At 44.2% G+C, this 24,649-nt stretch overlaps 1 protein-coding gene across 10 annotated transcripts in view; it reads left to right on the top strand.

The window, feature by feature from the left end:
- The window catches only part of RUBCN (rubicon autophagy regulator), a 59,090-nt gene extending 36,734 nt beyond the window's left edge, over nt 1-22,356 (top strand). For 3 of the 10 annotated variants that reach the window (XM_019723649.2, XM_019723643.2, XM_019723641.2), the window contains exons 8-22: nt 757-801; nt 2,880-2,975; nt 3,685-3,800; nt 4,534-4,735; nt 5,242-5,343; nt 7,841-7,915; nt 13,795-13,855; nt 14,605-14,737; nt 15,382-15,527; nt 16,115-16,179; nt 16,640-16,878; nt 17,431-17,492; nt 17,958-18,111; nt 19,222-19,315; nt 19,544-22,356. In XM_019723649.2, coding sequence (XP_019579208.1) covers nt 757-801; nt 2,880-2,975; nt 3,685-3,800; nt 4,534-4,735; nt 5,242-5,343; nt 7,841-7,915; nt 13,795-13,855; nt 14,605-14,737; nt 15,382-15,527; nt 16,115-16,179; nt 16,640-16,878; nt 17,431-17,492; nt 17,958-18,111; nt 19,222-19,315; nt 19,544-19,716 — 1,763 coding nt within the window. In that variant the 3' untranslated portion in view covers nt 19,717-22,356. The remainder of the gene's footprint in view (nt 1-756; nt 802-2,879; nt 2,976-3,684; nt 3,801-4,533; nt 4,736-5,241; nt 5,344-7,840; nt 7,916-13,794; nt 13,856-14,604; nt 14,738-15,381; nt 15,528-16,114; nt 16,180-16,639; nt 16,879-17,430; nt 17,493-17,957; nt 18,112-19,221; nt 19,316-19,543) is intronic. The other 7 variants (XM_019723647.2, XM_019723646.2, XM_019723642.2 and 4 more) reach the window with 6 other exon arrangements.
- The last annotated feature ends 2,293 nt before the right edge of the window (nt 22,357-24,649 follow it).

Genomic DNA, 24,649 nt, shown 5'->3' with positions numbered 1-24,649 from the left:
ACTCCCCTCACACAAACACCAGCTGCGAGCAGCAGACAGCACCCCAGGCACAGGGAAGGTGGGTCGCATTGCTTTTGCCATCTTCCTGCTATCATCTCTCCTGGGTTGGTGGTGTCTGGCAGGCTCTGGTTGGGTTTCGTTTGTAAGAGAATCTCCCTAACAGCAAATATAACATGGACCTTTGTGCTCAAAGCCAGTTCTTTGTGGGAATGCCCCAGAAATCAAATATAAAAACGTAGGAACCAAAAAGAAGGATTTCCTACCACAGCTGCGATCATCCGAAATTTCTGAATGGCGAACTTTTGTCTCTGTTTTCCCATCCAGAATGTGGTTTGGCTTTATTGAAACTCTTTAGAAAAAGAAATCTCCCAAGCAAAGCCTGTCTTCCCATGAGCTTTCTTAGATGTAAAGAGTGCTTGGGTGAAGAGTCTCCCTTCACGTCTCCTGCTGCAGGCCTGGTGTCTGCTGTAGTCCAGGGGTCTGAGCATGTAATACTTCCCTGCCCCCATTTTCTCATCCATCTGGATTCCAGAAACCACGGTAACCTGCATTGGAAAAGGGAGTCCGAGGAAACCTAAGCAGACAGGCCTGCTGGCGTGTGGGCCCTGTGCGGCTTCTTGTATGAGTTACCCTCCTTCAGCACAAGGCTCCCTCTGGGAGTTAAATCCCCACCTCTACTGGATAAAAGCACACTCCTTTTCTCACTCTCTCTGTTCTCATTTCCTCTGTCTGGACTCTCCGTCTGTCTACATGCAGGAGGCCCCAGGAATATCACCATTATAGTTGAAGATCCCATTGCAGGTTTGGGAGCCAGTCCCCCTCCTTTCTGTGTGTCACCTCCTCCTGCTTCTGCTCCTCTGTGACCAGCTTGCTTAGTTCAGAACTCCCTTTTCCATTCTGGTGTCAAATCAAGTCTGGCAAGTCTGGTCCTGCTGTGATGCCTGGGCCTGTCTGTAAAATGGCACCAGTGTTTTGCCTGATGTTTTCTGCCCTTGACTTCCAAATGCTTCATTCAGTCTCCCAACTGCTTCTGGGAGACAGAGTCAAGATGGTTAATCCTATTTGCCCAACGATGAAACAGAGGCCTGCTATTTGTCTAGGGCATCATGATGAATCAGTGGCAGAATTTTTCTTACAACTGAGTCCTTAGTATAGATGACTTTATCTTCCTTGAATTAACACCAGAATGTATTTTCTTCCTTTTCTGTGGTCTTGGATGTGGGTGCATGTTTTTTGCCTCTCCTAGAGTCCGTGTTTCCTTTTTCTATTATCTGTCCTTCTTCCCCTATAAGTTTCTCTCCACCCCTCATTCCAGCCATTGCGTAGGATTTTTCTCGTGACTTAGTCTTTGGCTTTCACAGTGGTGTTCAAACTGAACGTTACGCTCCATTTTGGGTACTGTAATGCATGGACATGATAACATTAGAATGTGTCTACAAGACAGAGTGCTGAGGGAGGACGGAAAACCATGGCCTCCTGGAAATGGGTGAAACCACTGGGTATGTTAGCTCGGAAAAGAGGTTGAAGAGGAGTAAGTCTGCAATACCATTGTTTAGAAGAGCATTCTTGTTCTTCAGGAGATGAGAAATTGTAAGAAGACAGATTTCCAGTGAGTATGAAGAAATTCTAAGAATTAGAGCGGTGCAGTTGAATGGGCAGCATCCGCAGGTAGTGAGCTCAGTAAGCAAAGGCTGGATGGCCTTTCGATGCAAAGGAATAGGGCACTGATGTTGGAGTTTGTATTGTGTGCTGAGTTTGACTGGAGTCCTCAAAAGTCCCTTGTAAGTGATGATTTCTCACCAAGGCATCGTGGTTACTGCCGCTCTGCCTTCAGTTCAGTAGTGAAGAGAAGAGCCCACCGCCAGAACCACCAGAAATCTTTGAGGCCCAAGGAGAACACACAGTTATCGCTCACCACTTAGTAGCATGTTTTGTGAGAGGAGCAACTGACAAGTTGGCACCATCTGTCAGGGAAATGGGTTGGATGCAGCTTAATCATTCATTCATTCTTCCTGAGCGTCCTGCTTAGTTCTCAGGCACCCACCAGCTTTTCTGCCTGCTCTTCCTTCTGTAACATTGGAATTTTGTGTTTCCCTTTGGAGAATATCAGTTTCTCATTTCCTTCCAGTCCTGCGTGCTGCTCTTTCTCCATCCCCAACTTTCACTGTTCCTTGAAAACTTCTACCCAGGCACTGCCCACTGTGCCGGCCTTCTTTTGAAATCTCTCCCTTCCTACTCCAGTGAGGTTGGGCCTGCAGTCCTTTGGTTACCAGGCCACCATCCTTGGCTTCTCTAGCATTGTCTTGATGCTTCTTCTTTTAAGCACCTTGCAGGGTTTTGTATTACTGTTTTGCCAATTCAGAAGTGGGTTACATTGTAGGTACGATAAATTTACACTTCAGCTTCAAGAGAAGCCTCCTATTTCTTTAGTGAGTTTAATCCTTCTATATTGTTGTAAAACCTAGTGTCAAGTTATCAGAAAATTTCCAATGTGCTTCTCTTTGTTTTACCATGTGAGGGCTGTTTTGTATATTGCTTTGTCAAGAGGGTAGAAGTTGACTGATATTCCTGGAACTTTTGGTCAGAAGATGGAAGAAAAGAATTAAATTCATGAATTCACTTTGATTTGATTCTATTTTCACCTTTGTGTTGTTGCCTTCTGGGTCATGTTTTCTCTTTTCCCTTAGAATGTACTGACTCCTCCTCTTTCCCCCATGTGTTCCTGCATTCTTGGACTGTTCCCTGTTGGTGTGCTGTCTCTCTCCTGTTTGGGAGGGCATCGGGAATGGGAGCAGTTAAATGTTGACAATCCAAAGTTGGGAACCTATGTGTCGCTCACCTCGTATGTGTGTTTTTACTCCCTGGTGGTCACTGACTAGAGTCCTGCAATGATAAGTCGAAGTTGAGAGGCCCTTTGCCCTACTCTGGCCAAAGCAGTGAAGTCAGCACACCCAGCTCTCTGTACATGGAGTATGGTAAGTGAGTACTAGGAAGGCCAGGCTGCCATTGCGTCTTTGCTCTCCCCTTGTGCCCGCTGAGCTTTGAGCTGTGTGGCTCATCTCAGCTCAGTGGAGGGTGTATACCATACAGTCGCACTCTCCCCTCCATCACTTTCAACCTCTGTGCTAGAAGGCCCACTGCCCTGCCATTTCTCTTGCTCCGCTCTGACTTTGGGGTCCCACCCTCTCTTATGCCATGGGTGTTATTACCATGAATGTCTGTTGAGCCAGATGGAGTGGCTCTCTGAGTGGGTCAGAGGGACCTTGAAAAGAGGCCTTTGAGTGTCTGGGCTTAATTAGCAGAAGATAAGCTCCATCTGGAAATCATCCACAGGAGGAAGTCATTTGTTTCCTTGTCTGACTCTCGGTACAGGTTGTTTTTTTCATTTTGTTTTGTGGGGAAGGAGGGCAAGTATGTCATCTTAAATTTAGGTGTTAAAAGAATTATCTCTAGGCTCTCTCCATTTATTCCACCATTTTTTAACCAAAAGGTTTAGTGCCCTGGGATCCTGAGATTCAGAGACATTCCTTTTTGAAAGTAGGTATCTTTTTTCCAACCTGTAACCTGGGAAAACTTGGGATCATCTTTAGTAGTAAAATTGTCAGACTTCATGAAGAAGCTTGACTGTTACAGATTTGCTGTTCAAGTCAGAGTTTTTCACATCCACGTTCCATTTTCCCACAGAGGGTGGTCAGTACCTGTGCTCAGGGGAAGGTATGTTCCGAAGGCCATCAGAAGGACAGTCGCTTATCAGCTACCTGTCGGAGCAAGACTTTGGCAGCTGTGCAGACCTGGAAAAGGTGAGGAATCTAAAGGGCTACTGAAGAGCCCATGAATCAGGAGCTCTGACCTGAGGGACTACAGTGCCATTTGTTCTAAAGAAGTCTTAGGTACACTGCAGTAATGTGAGTATAGACTACAACACAGAGAGGTTCCCAGTAAAGATAAGCTCAACAGATTCTCTGGGGAGAACTCTTCAGGGCACGTATGCTCCTCATTGAGTCGAAAAATGTTACTGATTTTATCTTAGAAGCTGCCTTGGGCAGAGAAGCATTGAATTTTAGCCACAGGATTGTTGTTTCCTTGACCCTGGAACCTTAGGGGAAAACTCTTTCCAGAATCAACTTCTATATTTGTTCTAAGGCTCAGATATGTAATAAATAATGTCCCTGTAGCATTTTATAGTTTACAAAGCACTTTTCCTTGAGACACCACATTTACCTTAATACTTTGTGTACAGATATATGGCTTTAGGAAAGACCCTGATAGGAAATCCTCGACTTTTCTGTCATATTTTTATGTAGAAAGTAGGCCAGGAAGGCGAGGAATGGACAGGTATGAGAGCAAAGAGAATGTAGAACAGGTTTTCTGGCCATCGGCTCTCCTTACAGGAGAGTGTACATTTCCCTTGGGTGTTTTCAAGAACAGCAGTGCATACCTTGGCAACTCTGTTTTCCAACATTATAATCTGTGCAGCATTCAATACTTGTAGCCCTTTGCTAAGCAACTTCTTTGGTGCTTTCTTTCCCCCAGGAGAATGCCCACTTCAGCATCTCAGAGTCTTTGATTGCTGCCATTGAGCTAATGAAGTGCAACATGATGAGCCAGTGCCTAGAAGAGGAGGAAGAGGAGGGGGAAGACAGCGACAGAGAGATCCAGGAACTGAAGCAGAAGATCCGCCTCCGTCGCCAGCAGATCCGCACCAAGAATCTGCTCCAAGAGACCGAGCGTGGAAGTGAGTGAGGCTGCAAACACTTCTGTTCCCGCTTCTTCAGGGCTTCAGCATAAGACTTGATGCCTCAGGGGCTTTCTTTTTTGTCTTCATTTGAGATGTGGTAACCAAGCCAAGGGTTCCTCTCCTGTCGGAAAGATTTTCTATATTGGTCTCTATATTGTTTTCTACCAGACCAGAGTCCTAGAGTTCATCCATTTGCTATCTCAGAAATACCTTCCCAAAAATAGGTTTCCAGGATGAGGAGAACAAAGGCCATTCGTCCCAGATTCACTTCCCAGATAGTAGTACCTTCTATTTACATGAAACTTTCTAAATTTCATGAGTCAAATGGGGATCACCCAGTGAGAAGGACTGGTTTCCTTCGCCAGCGTCACTCCCACACAGGGTTCTATTTACTTCTCTGCCGAAGTCATTCCAGGTCCCTTTCATTGTGACCCCAGAAGGAGAAGTAGATGTCTTTCTGTCCTGTTTATTCCCTCTCCCCCCTTCTTTTTTTAACGTAACAGGCTTTCGGGTCACTTCCAGCAGCTCCCAGTTCAGTTCACGTGATTCGGCACAGTTCTCTGACTCAGGTTCTGCCGACGAGGTTGATGAATTTGAAATCCAAGGTAAGAAGTGACACTTTGTTTCAAGGGAGATTTCATTACCCGTTTCTTTCCATTTGGAATCAGAGGCTGAGATGCTTTCCCTAACTAGGGCATCTTCAGTGTGGTCCATTATGGAATGTTGGTTATTGTAAAGGACAGCCTCTCTTGCTAAAAACAAAACCCATTTAAAATGTAAGCAGAAAAACACCCTGAAAGGCGGTGTTCCAGGTGGAATGGGTTGGCTGTTGAGGTCACCCTGATGCTGCTTCCTCAATTGCACCATTCTCTTGTATTGTCACTCTGATTCCTCTTGCTGAGAGTCTAGGGCTGGCCCATACCTACATGAAATTAGAATCCTATTCTCTTATATTCCATAACACAGCTGATGAAATTGTTTCAGAATGTTTAAAAGGAGCTTTTTTATAATCCTAAATGAAAAGGACAAAAAGAGTCTTTGGGGGGGAAAAAGGAAAAGTATTAATTTTACAAAGTAGAGCTTTATTTTCTGTCTTATCAGTGTTAGCTAAATTGCTTAGCAGAATCATGGCCTCTTGTATTTGTTGTTGTAAACATCTGCATAGAGCAGGAGAGAGGTTCTAATCTGGGAGAGCAGTTGTGGGAAATTAGGTTAACCCATGATCAATGGGTTCATCCATTCCTGCAAATCATAGATTTCAAGTTCCCATCTGTGCAAAACAGACAAAGAAACAAAAAACAGTTCAGGGACATAAGCTTTTCCCCCCATGAGTGGAACCAGGAGTAATTTTCTCATAGAGATGAATTGTCTGTAATTCTCCACTGTAGGATGATGATGAATAGATCTTCTATTACACGAGGCTCTGATTTCCTGTTTACATCAAACTAGAGAACCCATTCACTTACACAGACCTCCGGGTGTGGTTACTGGGTTTCTTCCCCATTCAGAAATGCACTTTTTGCATTTATTTTTCCACGTTTCCAGGAAGTCTTCCTTTTGTAGTCTCCTTAACGCATCTGCTTTTTAGTCATGATAATAGTAATCACTTAAAAATCCATTTTTTTTTTTTGTATGTGATTTTTCCAACAACAATTCCCCAATTCTCTGATACCAATCTAATGTCCTACAATTCAATTCTGACACTAACTCCTGGAGTTAGCACAAACCCCACAGTTTAGGGTCTCAATCCCATGAGACTATCCCCACTTCAGATGCCAGCCACAAATGGTGTCACCTGGCTACCTGCACTTCTCCCCAGCCAAATGCAAATTCAGGGGTTCCCATGGCTCCCCACTTAGGTTCAATAATTCACTAGAATGACTCACAGAACTCAGGAAAATGCTATACTGAACGATGATAGTTTATTATAAAGGATACAAATGAACCACCATAGGAAGAGGTACATAGGGCAAGGTCCCAAAGAGTCCCGAGCATAGCAACCTCTGTCCCCGTGGAATCAGGGTGTGCCACTCTCCCAGCACAGAAATCTGTTCACTGACCGACAAGCTCCTCCAAACCTCATCATTGCCAGTTCTTATCAAGGTTTTATTACATAGGCATGAGGGATTAAATCATTGGCCATTGGTGATTAAACTCAGTCTCTAGCCCCTCTCCTCCCCTCCTGAGAAATCGGGGATGGGCCTACAAGGTCTTCTGGCATCCAGCCCTAACCTGAAGCTATATGGATGGCCCCCCAAAAGTCCCCCTGTTAGCATAAACTCAGATATACTGGAAAGGGGCTCTTTATGGATAACGAAAGACATTCCCATTCCTCAGGAAATTCGAAGGGTTTTAGGAGTTCTGTACCAGGAACTTGGACAAAAACCAAATAATGTATTTTTTATTACTGTCTGTGATTGACTTGACCTCCAAATTAGAAGAAAATAAAAGGATTCTTTGCCTTCTCTCTCTCGTGATCAACAGTCAGAATTTTGTGAGGGTAATATTAAAGTAAATTCAAAACATGCTGCTTCATTGAGTGTGGCTAAGTCTGTTCCCTGCAGCAAAGCAAGGAGATAGGAGAAGCTCTTTAATCTGGAAGGAGCCAAGTAGACTGCCTGTGGTGGCATGAAATGCACTCCCTATTGGAAACTTGCTGCAGTGGGCCCAGAGGAGATGTTTAATCAGCTAACTGTGTAGTCAGTTCAGAACAGAAATCCTTGAAGGGAAAGACCTTAGGGCAGGGTTTCGCAAACTCTAGGCTGGATGATTCTTCGCTGTGACAGACTAGCCTGTGCATCACAGAATGTTTCGCATCATCCTGGCTCCTACTCACTAGGTGCCAGTAGCACACCACCCTCTCCCACAACCATGACAATCAAAAATGTCTCCGGATATTGAATCTGGCACGATCCCCCCTGGTTGAGAACCAAAGCTATAGTGAATAGTATAACTGTAGATATAAGTTCCTAAAAGCAGTCATCTTTTGGAGCAAAAGTCAAGTCCTGATTCTAGTATCATGTGGTCTAAAGCTGTCATTCTCATCGATGTACTTACTGTCTGAATACTAAAGGGCCCGCTTTTATAATCATTATTACACAGATGGTAGCGAAGGATCTAACCTGACTCACATGTCAAAGAACGGACTCTCAGTGTCAATGGCCTCGATGTTTTCAGGTAGCCTGTGTTGGAAGTGTGGGTGTGCTCATACATGCATGTGTGTGAATGTTTGCACCAGCCTCTGTACATAGTTGATCACGTGACGTCTGTCAAGGTTACAAGGACTATAGGGTCTGGAGAACTAGCTGGGAAAAACTGGACTTAAGCCAGCTGGGAACAATTCAGATACTCATTTTCTTCTTCCTCATATGACCCCAACAGTCCTCCTCGCTGAGATTGTCCTTGTTGACCCTTCCCTACGGCGATACTAATAGACTAAGTGGTCATTATGGCAGATGGAGGTAGTACCGTGTTTCCCCGAAAATAAGACGTAGCCGGTCAGCTCTACTAATATAAGACCTAGTGTTATTATCATATATCATATCATACCTGGTCTTATAGTAAAATAAGACTGGGTCTCATACTAATTTTTGCTCCAAAAGACACATTAGAGCTGATGTGTCTAGGTCTTATTTAGAGCTATTTTAGCTTATATTTAGAGCTAGGTCTTATTTTCAGGGAAATATGGTAGTAGACAGTTTAGAAAGGAATGGTCGTGTGAAAAAATTTCAGTTTAATCTTATAGTTAAGTTTCTGTCACACATCCAGGCAGCAAAAGTCAGATAGAATGATAGAGTTTTGAATTTGCAGAGCCAACCCTCAGACAGCTATTTCTTCTAGGTGCTTTGCATACAATTAGGATTTACTGCTGCAAATGTTTGCCCTTAGTAATTGCTTAGTGATCCAAAGGAGTAGGCTTTCTATAGGTGGGCTTAACTGATGAAAGTAGTTTTCTACTCGGAGTGGCGTAACAAACATACAAACAGCAACAAAACTCAGGATTTTCTTTAAACAGTTAATTTGAACTTAATATTGTCAGCTACTAGAACTTGAAATAATTATATAAGATTAGATCAAGGTTTAGAGAAATAAAAGTAATTAGGTACCTCTTTCTCTACTCCTGAACTGTTACAATTTATTCTAACATAGTCTTCCCTTACTTGAGAAGTAATTATCCTAAGTCACTTTTGAACTGGTTTCTAATGTGTTCACAACCACAATCCTTTGCTAGTGTAATTGTTGACTGTCAGGCACCTCTCTGTCAGTCTGCTTTAAGCATAAAGCATATCTTTATTTGGTCTTCCTAGCATCCTTCCTTCCCCATTTGGGAGCTTTAAAGCTTTTTCTATATACCAGTAATATGAAACATTTTTTCAATTAAAAAGCTACTTTTTCTTGTGACCCACATCCCAACACATTATGGGGGCTTGGGGGAAAAGCAGTCAGAACAATCCTCTCTCAAAAGCAGTGACTTGTTTTACCTTCTTTGTACACAGAGTCCCAGTTATGAAAGTATAATATGCAGTTCATCTTTCTTTAGATTTCTTTACTGCTTTCTGTTCTTTTTCATCTATTTCTTGTCTTTAATCAAGTTTATTACTGGTACCAAATTCTTTCTAAAAAATGTCATTATACTTTTCATTAGCAGTCTTTTTGATCATATCTAGAGGTTTACAGGTGTGTTTCTTTTTGATCACCTTAGGTGACTTATGCTATTAAAGTCTCTTGGGATACTATCGTAGGAAGGTCATCAGAATCTATAGCATCCTTGGCAAAATTACTTAAGCATCACATTGTGGACATCATCTATGATAAATACTCTGGATATTGTAATACTCTGCTTAATATAATCACTTTTCTTAGATCCTGATTCATTGAGTAGACCGTGTGGATCAAAAGTATTTATGAAGGAAATGGAATTGGAAGTTACTTCCTCCTAGCAATAAAATGGATATAAACCTTGTGATCATAGAAAGCTTCGTATTCATCAACATATATTTCGTTTTTCAAAACAATTTTACTGAGGTATAATTACATATAAAAATGTACCCACTTTAAGTGGATAATAATTTTTAGTAAATTTACCGAGTTGTACAACCATCACCACAATCTAGTTTTAGAACATTTTCATCCCTGTGCCCATTTACAGTTATTCTCATTCCCACCCAAGCCCCGGTTCACTGCTAATCTATTCTCTGTCTCTGTAGATTTGCTTTTTTTGGACATTTCATATAAATGCAGTCATACATATATGGTCTTTTGCGGCTGGCTTGTTTCACCTCATCGGTTTCCTCTGATGGTATCTGCCACATTGGTATGCTAATCATTTGTAAGCTCCCAATTCGAGGTAGTCTTTTCAACTTCTTTAGTTTTAGGGTTTTGTTGTTCTTTTAATCCCCCCTTTATCCTCTTCTATTATAGCTGCATCAATAATTCTTTATCTTCCTTTATAGATTCTTCTAGAATTTCAGTCTGCACATAAGTATCTAGCAGGGTCCAATTAAGAGACAGAAGCCACACAGTAATTTGAACAGGGAAAGTTTGATATAAAGAATTATTAACTATAATGGAATCGAGGTAATGGGAAAGCAACTTAGGAGTAAAGAGAACGTTCAAGCGCACAGCACAGGAGCAGCAGATGCAGGCAGCAGTCCCTGTCGCGAGGACTGCTCGGGATGGAGTGCCCCAGGTAGGAGCAAACGCAGAGGAGGGCCACATTCCAGACCTCCTGGCGCGCTGGATGGTCCGAGTTGTCTGAAGCTGCTGAGCTGCCCTGAGAAGAGTACCACGGTATGTTGTCTACAAGGTGCCATGCCAACGGCCCTCAGCAGGAAACCATTCTCTGGGCTGCTGGAGGAGGCTTCCCCAGGAGGTGCCATGCCTCCGAGCCCATGGGTGCTGGGGCAAGTGGTTCATGAGAGGTGGCACTTGCTGTGAAGCTGTCTGAAGGCATGCTTACCCAGGGGAAGTTTACATGCACTGGAGGAGCACTCCAGAAACAGCAAGAGAAACCCCTTGCTCTTCCAGTATCCCTCCAGTGCCCTCTACTGACAAAGCTTAACATCGCACCAGCTGGCAAAAGATTGTTTGCAAGTCCAGCTGTTACCACAGAGCAGACAGAAAGAAGGGCAGGTTTGAAAGCTGAAAGGCAGGAAGTTGACAACTGGCACAATATATAAAGATGAAAGTCCATGGACTGTATTTTCTGACAAGTTTTTAAATTGTGTCCAATTCATGGTAATGATTGCTTCTCCCCACCCTCCCCTTTTTAGTAATTCTTTTTTCTCCTTTTTAAAACGAGTATTATGGTTCTCCATTTTGAAGTATTTCATCTTGAGTCAGTAGTTACAGAAAATTCATTGGAGTAGGATTTCTGGATGTGCTGGATGTCACTTTATCTGCTAGAAGGAAAGCAGGACGGAAAACAACATCAAACGGGCCAGTAGATTCTGAAGTTGACTCTCTTTTTATGCCTCACTTATTTTGTTTAAAAATTTGTAGATTTTGCTAGGGTTTTAAGCAGTCTTTCCCTGATCATCCCAATACCAGTGTCTGGACGTGCCAAAATTCATCTTACAACATGTCATTATTTTTGTTGTTTGTTTTGATATTTTTCAACTTTTTCAGTCGTAGTAATAGCCTTATCCTATTAAAGCATCAGAAGCATTTGAAATCAGTTTTTGTCAACAAATCAATAAAAAGTTTCATAATTATGTTAACTTCCATTTGGAAGGCGATCTTCTCAGACTTCTTTCTAAAGTGCTTTCCTTTGGGGTACATTTGATTCATCCAGATAAGTAGCTTCTTTACTCCTTAATCACCTTAGATCCTGGTCTACTTTTATTCTGGTCCTTGACTAGCGTTCCAATCACTGTAACCTAATCATCTATCATCTTCTTGAACTGACTAGAGGCAAAAGGATGCAGCAAAGACCCAGCACCCATAGGCCTTCACGATACCTGGCCAGTGTCAGTTATCATGTCCCTTTTGATCAGGTGCTGCCTCTCCACTTCTGGGGTAAGATCCTCACATCTGAACCTGTGCGGTCTTCTGCACTCTTGGAAGTATTCAGGATTAGCTAGGAAGTCATTGCACCTCTGGTAAAAAACGGAGAAACATGTATGACTTGACTATATTTTCCAAAGAGGAGAGACTCATTTTTTTTCTCTCAAAGAATAAAAGACTTTCTTTCTGTGAAGATGAAGAATCACTAAATAGTTTTTATGAAGATGATGGTTTCCTTAGCAACCATGAATTATCAGCCACCTCTCCTCTCTGGAGTGCAGTGTTTTCCTTAAGAGTCTGGCCCTAAAGTAACAACATTAGCTTTTTATTCAAGGATGTCTGTCTAAGATTTTCTCTCATTTTTCCCTTTCTATCACTCCCAAACAGGTGAAGATTTGCTTTTTGCTTTTAGCCAATCAATCATTTATTTAGGAAATGTTTTCTAAAAACCTATTCTGTAAAATCACTCTGAGGGTTATAAGAAGGACAAGACAAAACTTAAGTACAATCCAAGGCAGTGTGTTATTCAAATAAATATTATAAACCAAATGGTCTATGAAAGTCTACTTTGCCTAGAATTTTATTTTTCCTTCACTAGCACCATTTGGAATGGAGTAGACAACTACCAGTATATTGGGATCTGGATTTTGGTGGTGCAAATTCAGAGAGATAATTATGATATATATAAACTTCTTTATTAAATGCAGTAAGATATATTGTTTATTAGTAAAAAATTTTGTTGCTCTCAAGTGTTTCCATGCTTAGAGAGCATAGGAAAATTGACAGATTTCAGTTATGTTCTTTTACCTACGTATATAGCTTTGAAGACATTGATTTGTCAGGAATATTATTTGAGTATGTGCTTGTATACAGAGCCGTGTGTTAAGTATTTTAGGGCCAAACAAGAATTAGACACGATCTCATTTCCTCACAGGGAGATTTTATAATCTAGTGGTACATACAGAAAATATAGAGAGAGAGGAAATGTGAATAACAATCGAGCTACTCATGGCCAAGTGCACAGTGACGTCATGTAAGCTTAGTGCTCTATTGAAGGGCTTAAATGCAGTAGATTGATCATTGTGTAGGTTTAATTCGGAAAAGAAGGTCTTTTCACTGGGCATCAAAGGAAATGAAGGATGAGACTTATCAGAACAGTCTTGTTTTCATGACTTGAATAGATTCTGTCCGCCTTTCTTGAATATGACTGCTATATTTCATATTCCTCCCATCAAAAGTACTTGGGTAGATGAGGTCTCTGGAGGTTCAGGCATATCATTATTAGAAATCCTCTTCAAAACCCCTTATCAGAACTATGCTTTGGAAAGTCTGCCACAGTTTTCTGTGATTATGCTTGAGAGTTCTATAGTAAAGATCACGTGAATAGCTCCACGAAAATGTGTTGGTTACCAGGCATCTCCAGGGAGTTGCCAAGACAACAGCCAAGAAGCTGTTTTCTTCCCTATGCCACCAGACAGGAAGGAAATCTTTCCATGAAGCTTTTTAAAGACTCTAGAAGACGTCTCATATTCAAGGGTAATAGCAATAGTGATCAGATGTTAGAAGCCAAGTTCCAATTCCACATACATTTAATGAGTAACTTCTATGATCCGAGTTCTATGTTAGCTACTGCGTCTGACATGAAAAAGAGCTAGATAGAGTTCTTGCCTTTGAGAGTTTATTACTTAAGAGGTTTTGAGATTTAGAGAATGAGGGAGAGATTGGAGTACTTTATTTTGTGTTTCTGCTTGGTAGAGGCTGTGTCCCTGTGTGGCTTCCTTTTCTCATTCACTGTTTTGCACCAAGTATGACTTTGTTATTCCACCTGGATCTGTAGCCACTTTGACCTTCTCAATGCTATGCTTAATGTCACTAATTAGCCTGGTTGAACGGAGCCAAACTATAAATTGTGTGCAGAGCTTCACCTGGACTTCTGCTCCTTTTCCTGCATAGAATGTAGCACCTGGCTGCTACCCTAAGTGCTTAGCTGGCAATAGCTCGGAATGATTTCCACTCCATTTCCTACTCTCCTTCTCTCTGGTTCCATTTAGATGCTGACATCAGAAGGAGCACATCCTCAAACAACAAATCCTTGATTTCCTCCCAGTCCTTGTAAGTACTTAAAAAAAAAAAAATAAAACTTTGGGGTACGTAGAGAAACAAACCCAATTCTTGACCTGTGGATGGGAAAGGCCATGGATGAAACCATCCAAATTCACAAAGAGGCAAGGTTAAAGTGATAGACCTGCCTGATGGTGGCAAGCCCAACGGACGAGAGCAGAAGATTATGGTTCAAACAGGGTGGGCTCCGATGGAGGCAGAGCTCGAAGTGTGGATAGTTCCTTCTTTCCTGACTGATTATACCAGAGGCCCCCAGAGGATTATGTCTCAAAAGAGAGAACAGTGATCATGATTTCTGATTATAAAATCAAATTGAACAGGTTCCGCAGTGTAGTCTCAACTAGGGCAAATAGTAGTAGCTCATTCAGGAGCAACACTAGCCCTTTATAGCCCACAAAGCAGTTTACTTGCTTTATTTTATAAACAGGCATTATAATCCCCATTTTGCAGTAAAGAAATTGAAGTTTAGAAAAAGGAAGTGATACAGAATTCTTAACTAGCAGTGCCATACAATGCTGGTAAGTGGAATTTGAACCTGACTTAGGACTATAAGACCGGTATATTTTCCACTATAACGCATGTGTCTACGGAAGATGAGAAAAGAAGCTTAGCAGACTGGGGGTGCTACGAGTGTTCTCTCAGCCCAGAAGTCACTGCATATGGTATCGGGTCCCGAAGGGAAGGTTCCCATCTTCCTGTTTTTCCCTATGCTCAGCCTTCCTTGAATCTCTCCTTTCCAGCTCCCACTGCTTCCTACACTCCACATCCGCTGAGGCAGTGGCCATGGGGCTCCTGAAGCAGTTTGAGGGGATGCAGCTCCCAGCCGCCTCGGAGCTAGAGTGGTTAGTTCCTGAGCACGATGCCCCTCAAAAGGTAAACTCTTAGCTCTTTTCCTCCACCCACTATCTAGCCCCAGAAGGTTGTGACCTTTTCTTATATTGTTCTCCTTTTCATATGTCCCTAGTCTAGAATGAGCCTATGTGTTTCCTTCCTTCCTCACAGAAGCCATTCATCACAAATTTGTTGAATGAATGGCTGAATAAATGAATGCTTGCCTAGCTTGCCCCTAACAATTGTCAAAACAGGAGATGATGGCTCCTTCCCTGTCTTTATTCCACATAATTGCTCACTAGACCCAGAGGCTGAACTCCTATGTCGTGACCACCTTCGAGATACTGAAAAAGCGAATTATTCCGCTTCATCTTTGCTCTGCAGTTGAGTAAGGCATGAAGCACCCTGGAATACCAGGCGTCCTGGGGTAGCTGCAGGGACAGCATCAGCAATGGGTGCGACCGCCCTGGGATGCTGTTTCTGTTCCTTTTGCTTCTTGGACCCAAGGCTGTCTCTTATAGTAGCCTGGTGCCTATACTTTCAAGGGCTAAGTTTCTCTGAAGCCCTTACCGATGATGTGCCTGAAATGTCTTTCATTGACTATGCTTCTGTCATGGCCAGAAGGGTGAAGCATATGTGTTCCCCCAGACTGTCCATGTTAGATCACCCTGTGTTTTCTCCTGCAGCTCCTGCCCATCCCCGACTCACTGCCCATCTCACCAGATGATGGGCAGCACGCTGACATCTACAAACTGCGCATTCGTGTTCGTGGCAACCTGGAGTGGGCCCCACCCCGGCCTCAGATCATTTTTAATGTTCACCCAGCCCCCACGTGAGTAGCCAGTGGCTCTGCCCTTTGAAAAACAGATACGTTCTTTTTGGATTGTCTTTGGATTGTCGGGGCTGTCTCCTCACCCTCTTGTCTCTGCCTCCGGCTGTACATCCCACACAGTTCTAAGAGGGAGAGGATTAGCCATCTTGTCTGCAGGTCATACTGTTAACCCTCCCATTCCTTCCCAGCGCCACCCGGAAGTGAGGTCTTTCGTCATCGACCTTCCCAACCAGATGCCTTCCTCCCAATAGTTTTGTGAGCTTACTAGTTTTTCTTCTCTTTTTAAGATGGATGAATGCTTTTCTTTTCCATTGTTTTCTCCTCTTATTATTTCTCTTCTCTTACATTTGTGTGGAAAGTGTGGTTAATTATTGGGAAGAGTCACTGCCCAGACCTAAATTCTAACCTTATAATCCTTGGTTTGAATTGGTTCTCCCAATAGGTTGCTTGTCCAGCTCTTAAAAATAGGTGAATTCCCTTCTTTGCCCATTCTTAACAAGAGCCCATGTTTGTATCCTCCTCCTTGACATGTCAGAGGCCTCATGCAGGTGGTGTCTGCCAATCCCCTTTTCCTTCCCTTTGCTCAGGAGGAAGATTGCTGTGGCCAAGCAGAATTACCGCTGTGCAGGGTGTGGCATCCGGACTGACCCCGGTGAGGATCTCCTCTGACCCCCTACTGCTCACACTTGGGCAAGGGGGTTGGTCAGAGAGCTAGTAAGAGGAGGCGACAGAGCAGAATTGAGGAAAAGGATGGAAGGGACCTGGAGAGGAAGGGATAGGGCTAAGCAACAATACTGGCAATCAGAGGGAAATTATTTCTGGGATCACATTACCAGGATTGTGTATTAGAGAAAATTGGGTACTTTCAGCGAGGTTCTTGGGGGCTGAATCTTACCAGCTCAGCAGTGTTTATTTCCTAAGTGGCCTCCAGGGTGGCACACACAAACCCCAGTCCCCACTGTGTGGATTTCTGCCATCTTGGGAGCTCAAACAGAGGTGGCTGGAGCCTACGGGCCATCCCCTCCTGCTCTTTCAAAAGGAACGGCAGAGCTGCCTCAGCAGTTTATAGATGGGAAAGCCACATCTGACCTCTGCCTTCCTGGATTTTCCAGATTATATCAAGCGGCTGCGGTACTGTGAGTACTTGGGCAAGTACTTCTGTCAGTGCTGCCATGAAAATGCCCAGATGGTCATCCCCAGCCGGGTGCTGCGCAAGTGGGACTTCAGCAAGTACTATGTCAGCAATTTCTCCAAGGACCTGCTCATCAAGATCTGGAATGATCCTCTCTTCAATGTACAGGACATCAACAGTGCCCTTTACAGGAAGGTCAAGCTGCTCAATCAAGTCCGGGTAAGACCCCTGAAAAGGTCACATCATACGTTACCCTTCTCATCCCCTCCCTGTGTCTGTACCGGCTTTCCCAGGATCACCACACGTCTCTTTGTCACCATGTCAGAGCTGTAACCACCTCATCATTCACATTTTCTCTGTCTACTTTCTCTAGCCATTTCCCAGGTATCTGTCTGGTTAGAGTCCAAAAGCTGCCAAGGCAGCTCTGAGGTTATAGAGAGCATTCAATGGCAAAAGCAGGATTTCTCCCTTCACTGAAAATACTGTGAATGGAGAATGGGGTATCAGGTGGAACATTCGAATTCTGAATTTCTCAGAGGCTTCTAGCTGTGGATGTGATTTGGGCAGACTGACCTAGCAGACGGGCCTTCCTTGACTGGAGGTCACTTGGAAGCGAGTTGCTGGGTTACAGGTGTAGAGAATATTCTGGCTCTAGCTACATGCACAGCTTCCAGGCCCCCAGGGTTTAAAGGTACTGGTCTCACAGTTATTTCTCTCCTTTTCATAACCCCTTTCACCTCCCACCCCCCACCACAATGTCTGTCTCCTCAGCTGCTGCGGATCCAGCTGTATCACATGAAGAACATGTTCAAGACATGCCGATTGGCTAAAGAGTAAGTGGTGTGGAGGCCAGAGGCCTTGGGCTGAGTTCATGTCTTGGAAAGAAACATGTCCCAGCAGTTGGCCCTTGTTATGTGAAAAAGGAGAGTAGGGGGATCATGCAGAAAATTCCAGAAATGGTAAATGAGAAGCCTACAGCAGTAACTGTGTCTGTATCCTTCTCTCTGGAAGGAGCAATCAGTGGTGATTCCATCCAGGGCAGGCTCACCACTCTTTACAAGCTGATATGAATCACCCTGCAAAAGGGTGTAAAAGTCACCTCTGCTATCCATAGCCCGGTAGTGTGGCAGGGTCGAGGTGTCTTGGAACACCTGGGTTGGCTGGGTGTTGCCCCTCATTACCTCTGCCTGGGACCCTTCTCTTCCTGGTCCTGCTTCTGGATAGAGATCCTTCAGCTCGGATGTGCCACACGAGGTGTTCATTCTCTGCTCCCACCCACTTCCCCTCATCTCCTGTAGTCTTCTGGACTCCTTTGACACAGTACCAGGCCACCTGACAGAGGATCTCCACCTGTACTCACTGCATGACCTGACTGCAACCAGGAAGGGGGAGCTGGGGCCTCGGCTTGCGGAGCTCACCAGGGCGGGGGCTGCCCACGTGGAGCGATGCATGGTAAGAAAGTCTCGCTTCAGCAGGCGCGTGGACCCTTGCTTAGAATACGGGTTGTGCGGTGGACCCAGGGTTCTTGCCATTTAGTCCCAGGAAGTTATAGTGGCCTGTCAACACTGTGAGAAACACTGGACAGGATGGCTCTTCCCCGGGTTGGTGAACAGCTAAATCATCCAGATCTAAAGAACCTAAAGTTAGAAGAGGATTTGGTGCTGGCTTTGCCCCTGGGTGACCAGGCAGTTCTAAGTAGGCCGTCACTAAAGAATTTTCATGACGTGGGAGGGGAACCTGGATTAGCATCTGAAAAGGGACTGGGTCTTGGCTTTATCATTTTCAGTCACTGACCAAAGGAAATACTTTGCCCTCTCTGAGGTAAGCCACAGTTTTCTTGTCTCTAAAAGGAAGATAATAATTAATACACACTCGTTTCCTCTCAGTATTTTTGAGGATTGATGAAATAATTTATGTGAAAACATTTTGCAGGCTTTAAGTATTCTATGGACTCAAATTATTATTCTTGATATACCCAACATGCCAGAAATTCAGAAATTCCATTTTTAGAGTTTCCTATTTTAGAATATGCCCAGTCTGTATTCCTGTGGTAGTCCCAGAATGAGAGCTTAAAATGGGGGCATATGTAGAGATCCTGTGTAGCAGGGGCAATTGGAAAGACGTAGCTACAACATGACTCAAGGCTGGGTGTTATTTTGGAGAAAAATTCTTGCCTTCACATTTTATCCTAATTGGCTGTTGTTCTCACTTCAAAATAAAATCATTACCCAGGCTGGAATTTTTACTTTAGGAAGCCTTTCGTGGCTCTGTTCCTTCCTATTTTTCATCTCTTCGTTGAGAGCCACTCTCATGGCTGGAGTTTCTCAAACTCATGCCTCTCTTACCTGCACCTTAAAGCTTTGTCCAACACTGCCCAGAACTGGCCCTCGTTTGCCTGTCAGGCGTCCAAGTGTCCCTGGTGTCTTTGTGAAGATGGGAGGATACCTTAGAGCCCACTCAAGTCTCATTTACGCTTTGCCCCTCCCTTCGCTTGTGTTCCCTCTCTGTGCCACTTCCTGGTATGTTGTCCCTCATTTTGCTGCCTGTCCTTTTCCTCCCCAGCTCTGCCAAGCCAAGGGCTTCATCTGTGAGTTCTGTCAGAATGAGGATGACATCATCTTCCCTTTTGAGCTCCATAAGTGCCGGACCTGTGAAGGTGAGGGCTGGTGCCAGGTGTGGCGTGGGCAAATAAGACTGAACACAAAGTTAATTTGTTTCCCTTCAGCCACCCCTATTAGTAAGAGTGTGTCTGGATTCAGGCCGCCCTACGATTCACCACAGGCACGCTTAGCCCTGGAGGTGAACGAGGGTCTTGCAGCGATGTCTTTCCCGCTTGAGGTAATACAAATTGTTTTCTTCTGTCTCACCTTCCCGACCTGAACAGAGTGTAAAGCATGTTACCATAAAGCTTGTTTCAAGTCTGGAAGCTGTCCCCGGTGTGAGCGGCTACAGGCCCGGCGGGAGTTGCTGGCCAAGCACAGCCTGGAGTCCTTCCTGTCCGACTACGAGGAGGAACCCACGGAAGCCCTAGAGGCTACCGTCCTGGAGACCACCTGAGGAAAGCACGTGACACCCTTTTCCTAGGGGCTAGGGTCACAGAACGCAGAACTGAGCCACCCTTTTAAGGACTATACCCACTTTCTTCTTTTTTTTAAATTATCATTATTATTTTTTTATTATTTGTTTAATGTCCAGATATAGCCAACCTTTGTTAGGTTGGTGGGGTCCAGTCTGTTGTAACAATTTGTAGATACCAGGTATTTCCATGAGAACTGTCACGTGGGTCCTTAAGTGAAGCTTCTAGTGCCTAGTGCCTCTGTCAGGGGAATGGACAGTGAGACCCAGTCCTTCTGACATCCATGGCCTTCTCCACTTGGACCAGATCTGGTTTCTGCTGCATCTTAAGTATCATTTTCAGTTTTATTTTGTTTTAGTGCGGGAGCTTCTGAGCCAGGCCTTTCTCAACAAACTCACTTCTCCTTTGCTGCTGAAACAGGAGGATGGAGTTTTCTCTCTCCCAATCCTGGAATAGGGTCAGACCCGTGCCCTAAGGAGAAGCAGCAGAGAATGGGACTACGTTGTGGACATTCTGTCCAGCTTCTTTAGATATTTTTGAGGCCATAAAAACAGCGTTGGTACTACCCTGGAATCCACAGAGACCTCAAAGAGGCAGCCATGATGCCCTTGTTTGAAGTATTCTAGGCATAGATGATGTGACTGACAGCTGACTGTACCCTGGTGGGCTTGAAGCAAGAACAGCGCTGATACTTGGGCCAGGCCCATTCATAGCCTCGCACTGAGCATAAGTGAGGCTACAATTTGTTGCTCTAGGAGAATTTATTCAGTGAGAGGAGCTGCTGGTCTCCTCTTAGGTGATAAGGTCTCTAGCTCTGGTGCAGGTATAATCTTTCAACCTCAATCAAGTCCCTGATGCCATCCTCAACGGAGGACAGAGACCCCATCCACCAACTTATTTGTGTCTTCCTGCCACTCTGTATGTCCTCTGTTACATGGTCATTGTGGTTCGGAGTAAAAGGGTGGCCCAACTCCATTCTCTCTCACTCCTTCCTGTAACAGAGCTGGGACCCTCCCTGGTGGCTGGTCTCTTGCCTTAGTTTTTTGTCAAAGTTGGGGGCAAAGCTTCCCGCTATCAGTGGTGTTAGAGAACTTGCCAACTATGGATGTGAGTGAATGTTCCTGTGTTCTTGGTATAACAAGAGCCTTTATGCCAATTATGCACTTAACTCTTTAGCCTGGTGGTATTCATACGTTCAATCATCCTTTTCAGATTACTAATTTTAACAAACATACCCCTTTTTAAAATGTGTGTCTTGATGGGAAAATTGTTTGACAGGACCACGTATATGTTTGTAGTGTTCTTTAAGTTGCTATAGCTCCTGACCTGTATGTAAAACACTGGTTAGGGCCGCTGCTCCAAGGGCTGGCAGCTCTGTGAACTAAAACTCTCAGCGTTTTTGTTCGAGGACTGACTTCTCTTCTTCCTGTGTACCTACCTGTCTTTCCATAGCTGCTTGCTAGTAGAAAAAAACTTGGTGTGTGCGCTGCCCCAGGAAGGTGAACAGAAAGTTACACATGGTTGGTGGAAGCTGAAAGTGCCTGAGCTGGAAGGACGAGGAGTCTCACAGGAAGTAGAAGGGGCAGTGAGGTAACGGCCAGAGCCGAAGCTCCACGTGGGCAAGAGGGAGCAGGGAGGACCTGACCCATGGCGTTGGTCCCTCTGCCTCAAACTTGGGATCTGAAAGCTGCATCAGGCTGGAAGACACTGAGACTGTTCTTCTTGCAGTTTGTGGGGGGGGGCCTTTGAAAGCCAAGGCCTCTGGCCCAGCCCAGTTTTGAAGCGTTGACTGGCAGCTCCCTTGTCCTTCAGGGAGCTTTGGGAATGACCCCACAAAACTCAAGTCTCATTAAGGGTTAGGCCTCAGATTCAGACTCAGGGGTTTGTAAAAATGGTGAGCTCTACTTCCAGTTTTGGTTTAAATGACAAATCCAGCTCCTTACGCCAAGTCACTACACTGTAGGAGAGATGTACTCTCATGATTGTCCTGCCTGTTTCATCTTAGCATAGGATCAAAGGATGGAAAAGGCTGACACAGTTTCTAAAGCTGAGATCAACAATCTTCCATGTTCTGGTTTTTCACTTATTTTTCTCTATCTCCCCCAGCCCATCCCCTTAGGTTGCATATCTGTTTTCGTGACCCTGACACTGCTGTCATCACTGTCCCAATACCCATTTATTTATTTGAGAGTAGGTGGGGAGAAGAAAGAGGATGGGATATTTTGAAAGCACTTTGCAACTTACCAGTATCTGAATATCCCCTGCTGTTGTGGGGAGAAGCACTGAATGCACTGAAGAGAGTTCCTTCTGAATGAAATGGGAGGGAGGAAGTGTTCTTTTCAATAAATGAAGGGGGAAAAGTTTGCTTACAAGGTAGAGACAAGATTCAAGACATAGCAGAAGAGTGGAAAGCAAATATTGTCCACTTAAATGAGGCTGTTATTGACTTTCTCTGCCAATGCTTTAGAGCTTTTGTTGAATTAACATAAAAGGAGCAAGAGTCTAAATAGAGATATTCTGTGTGTGTGTACAACTCGTGTTCTGAACTGGATTTCTACTTGCTGTAATTCATACACAGTCTAACAGCTCATTGTCATCTTTAATAAACTAAAGAAACAAAATTCTGCCTTTCATTTGCCTGCCTTGACTATTAGGAAATGGTATTGAGTGTCCACCATAAAGCAGGCATGTCTGAAAATTCAGGTGGTTTCGGTGTTACAATGCCAAGAAAACTGGACCTTACAGGTTAGAAAAAACTGGACCTTACAGGTTGGAATGCTTCATCATTGGCTTGCTATGTGGTGTTGAGCCGATCACTTCGCCTGTCTGGATTTCTGTTTCTTCCTGTATGAAGGGCCTTTGTGGCACAGAGTCCCTTCCAGTGAATGGGCGTGCCCCCCCTCCATCCCTTTATCACATAACGTGAGGTAAGTCTTTCTCTCCACAATATCTGAATTGTCTTAGATGCTTTAGTCCCATTGGCTTTGAGTTTCTGTCCTGTGGCCCAGGACAGAGCTGGAGTTCCAGCTCCACCCTGCAACTTTCTGAACATTTCTCCTTCGATGTCCCTTGGTCATCTCCAACTGGTATATCTAAACCCAATATAAATATCTTATTTCCCCAAACCTAACCATTAGTCACCCAGTTTAAAAATTTAGTTGTCTGACTCCTTCCTCTTGGAGTCAGGTGGCATGTTCAGCTAGGAAAAGCACTATCTCCTTCCCATTACCTGTCATAAAGTACTGTTGATTTTTGTCTTTAAAATAAATCTGTCTCATTCTTTTTTTTTACCACTAGCACACAGATCAGGTTCTTATCTTGCATCTCAAACATCCCCAGCCTTGCCATTCTCTACCTATTTATTCATCCATCAAATGGAACCTATTGTATGCTGGTTTCTGCTCCGCTCTGGGGCACAGATAGTACAGAGCAAAATCAAGAGGTCCCTACCCTTAAGGCACTTAGAGTCTTGGGGAGGAGACAGATATTGCCCAAAGTCACCAAAACGAACGTGTAATTATGAAGGAAAAGAGTAGATGTTATTTAAAAAATACAGTGGGGACCTGAATTAGATTGGAGACAAGTAAAGGCCCCTGAGAAAGTGATACTTCAACCAAGACCCAAAGAATGAGGCTCTGAGGAGGGAGAAAAGGGCTCCAGAGCTGGACTTGTGTGTGTGACGGTCCTAAGATAGAAGGAGTCTGGGCAAAGAACTGCAAGAAGGACTTCCTAAGGATTCTATTTTTATTTGAAGAACACTGGAAAGCCATTGAAGAGCTTTAATCAGCGAAGTAGCTGATCTGGTTAAAAAGTCAGTATCCACTTTGCAGAGAATAAAGCAAGAGCAGAAGTGGTGGGATATCCTAGGGAGACGGTTGCCATCGTTCAGGAGAGGAATGATTTGTTTGGACTAGGGTGTGGCAAATCATCATCATTCACTGACACCTCATTACCCAGAAGCCTCCAAAAACAAGATAAACTCCAAATCTTCTGCTCTGACTGACATTTTAAAGCAGGAAACAAAAGACTGCGAAGCAAGATAGTGGAAAGATACTGGCATAAATTACAGAATCCAAGGAAAATGAACAGGCCTCAGGAAGGGCAGAGACCAGGGTAGCTCTGGGACCCTCAGCTGTAAGATTTGCAGTTTTTCTCGAGCCTGCTACCAGCAAGGCAGGACAGAGAGCAGAGTTATGGTTATGTCGGGGACTCACCACTGACTATTGGGGGCACACCCCAAAGAAAGGGGAACTGTGAGCTGGGCAATCATCCTTGTGGCATTGACTTACTCATTCATCATTCTCTGTCCCCCAAGCGTGTTTAGGCTTACTCTGTGTGCCCTCTCATGGTACAAAGGGTAGGCATAGCCTTTATAGCACCTGGTTTAAGTGAAGCCCAGCCCTGCCTCCTTTTTCCTTTGAACTTTTGGCTTAACGTATGGGAGAAAGGGATCCCTCTGTCTGCCATATCCTGCTGGCTTCTGCCCTGATCAATTAGAGACCTCCCGCGTATCCAATCTCCAGGGTATCAGACTGCTTGCTTTTAACGTTTTAGTGATAGCAGCTGCCCGATGGCCCAAGGTTTCGCATTGTGAGCTTGATGATCTTGGGATCAAAGATGAATGTGATGAAAAAGGAAAGCACCTTCCCAGCACTAGTAGCAGCGTGAAGAATGTGAGGCTGTGCTTTGTATGTATGCCCTTGCCCCCCTCAGTTCTGCCAACTGCTTCCGGGGGAGGAGCAGAAAGCAGAGCTGTGCTCTGACTTTGGATGTGCACTTAATACCAGACCAGCGAGGTGAGCGGTAGTGGGTTAAAATAAACCTTGAGTTGGGGGAAGGTTCTTAGAATGTAGTTGGGAGTTTTAGTGACCAGCCCTCTGAGATGTGACAGCCAACCAGTGAGACGCAAGTGTG

Source organism: Rhinolophus sinicus, linkage group LG01 (genome assembly GCF_036562045.2).
Source record: "Rhinolophus sinicus isolate RSC01 linkage group LG01, ASM3656204v1, whole genome shotgun sequence".
NCBI lineage: Eukaryota > Metazoa > Chordata > Mammalia > Chiroptera > Rhinolophidae > Rhinolophus > Rhinolophus sinicus.
Note: the sequence above shows the minus strand (reverse complement) of the source record. Positions and strands in the feature narration are given on the sequence as shown.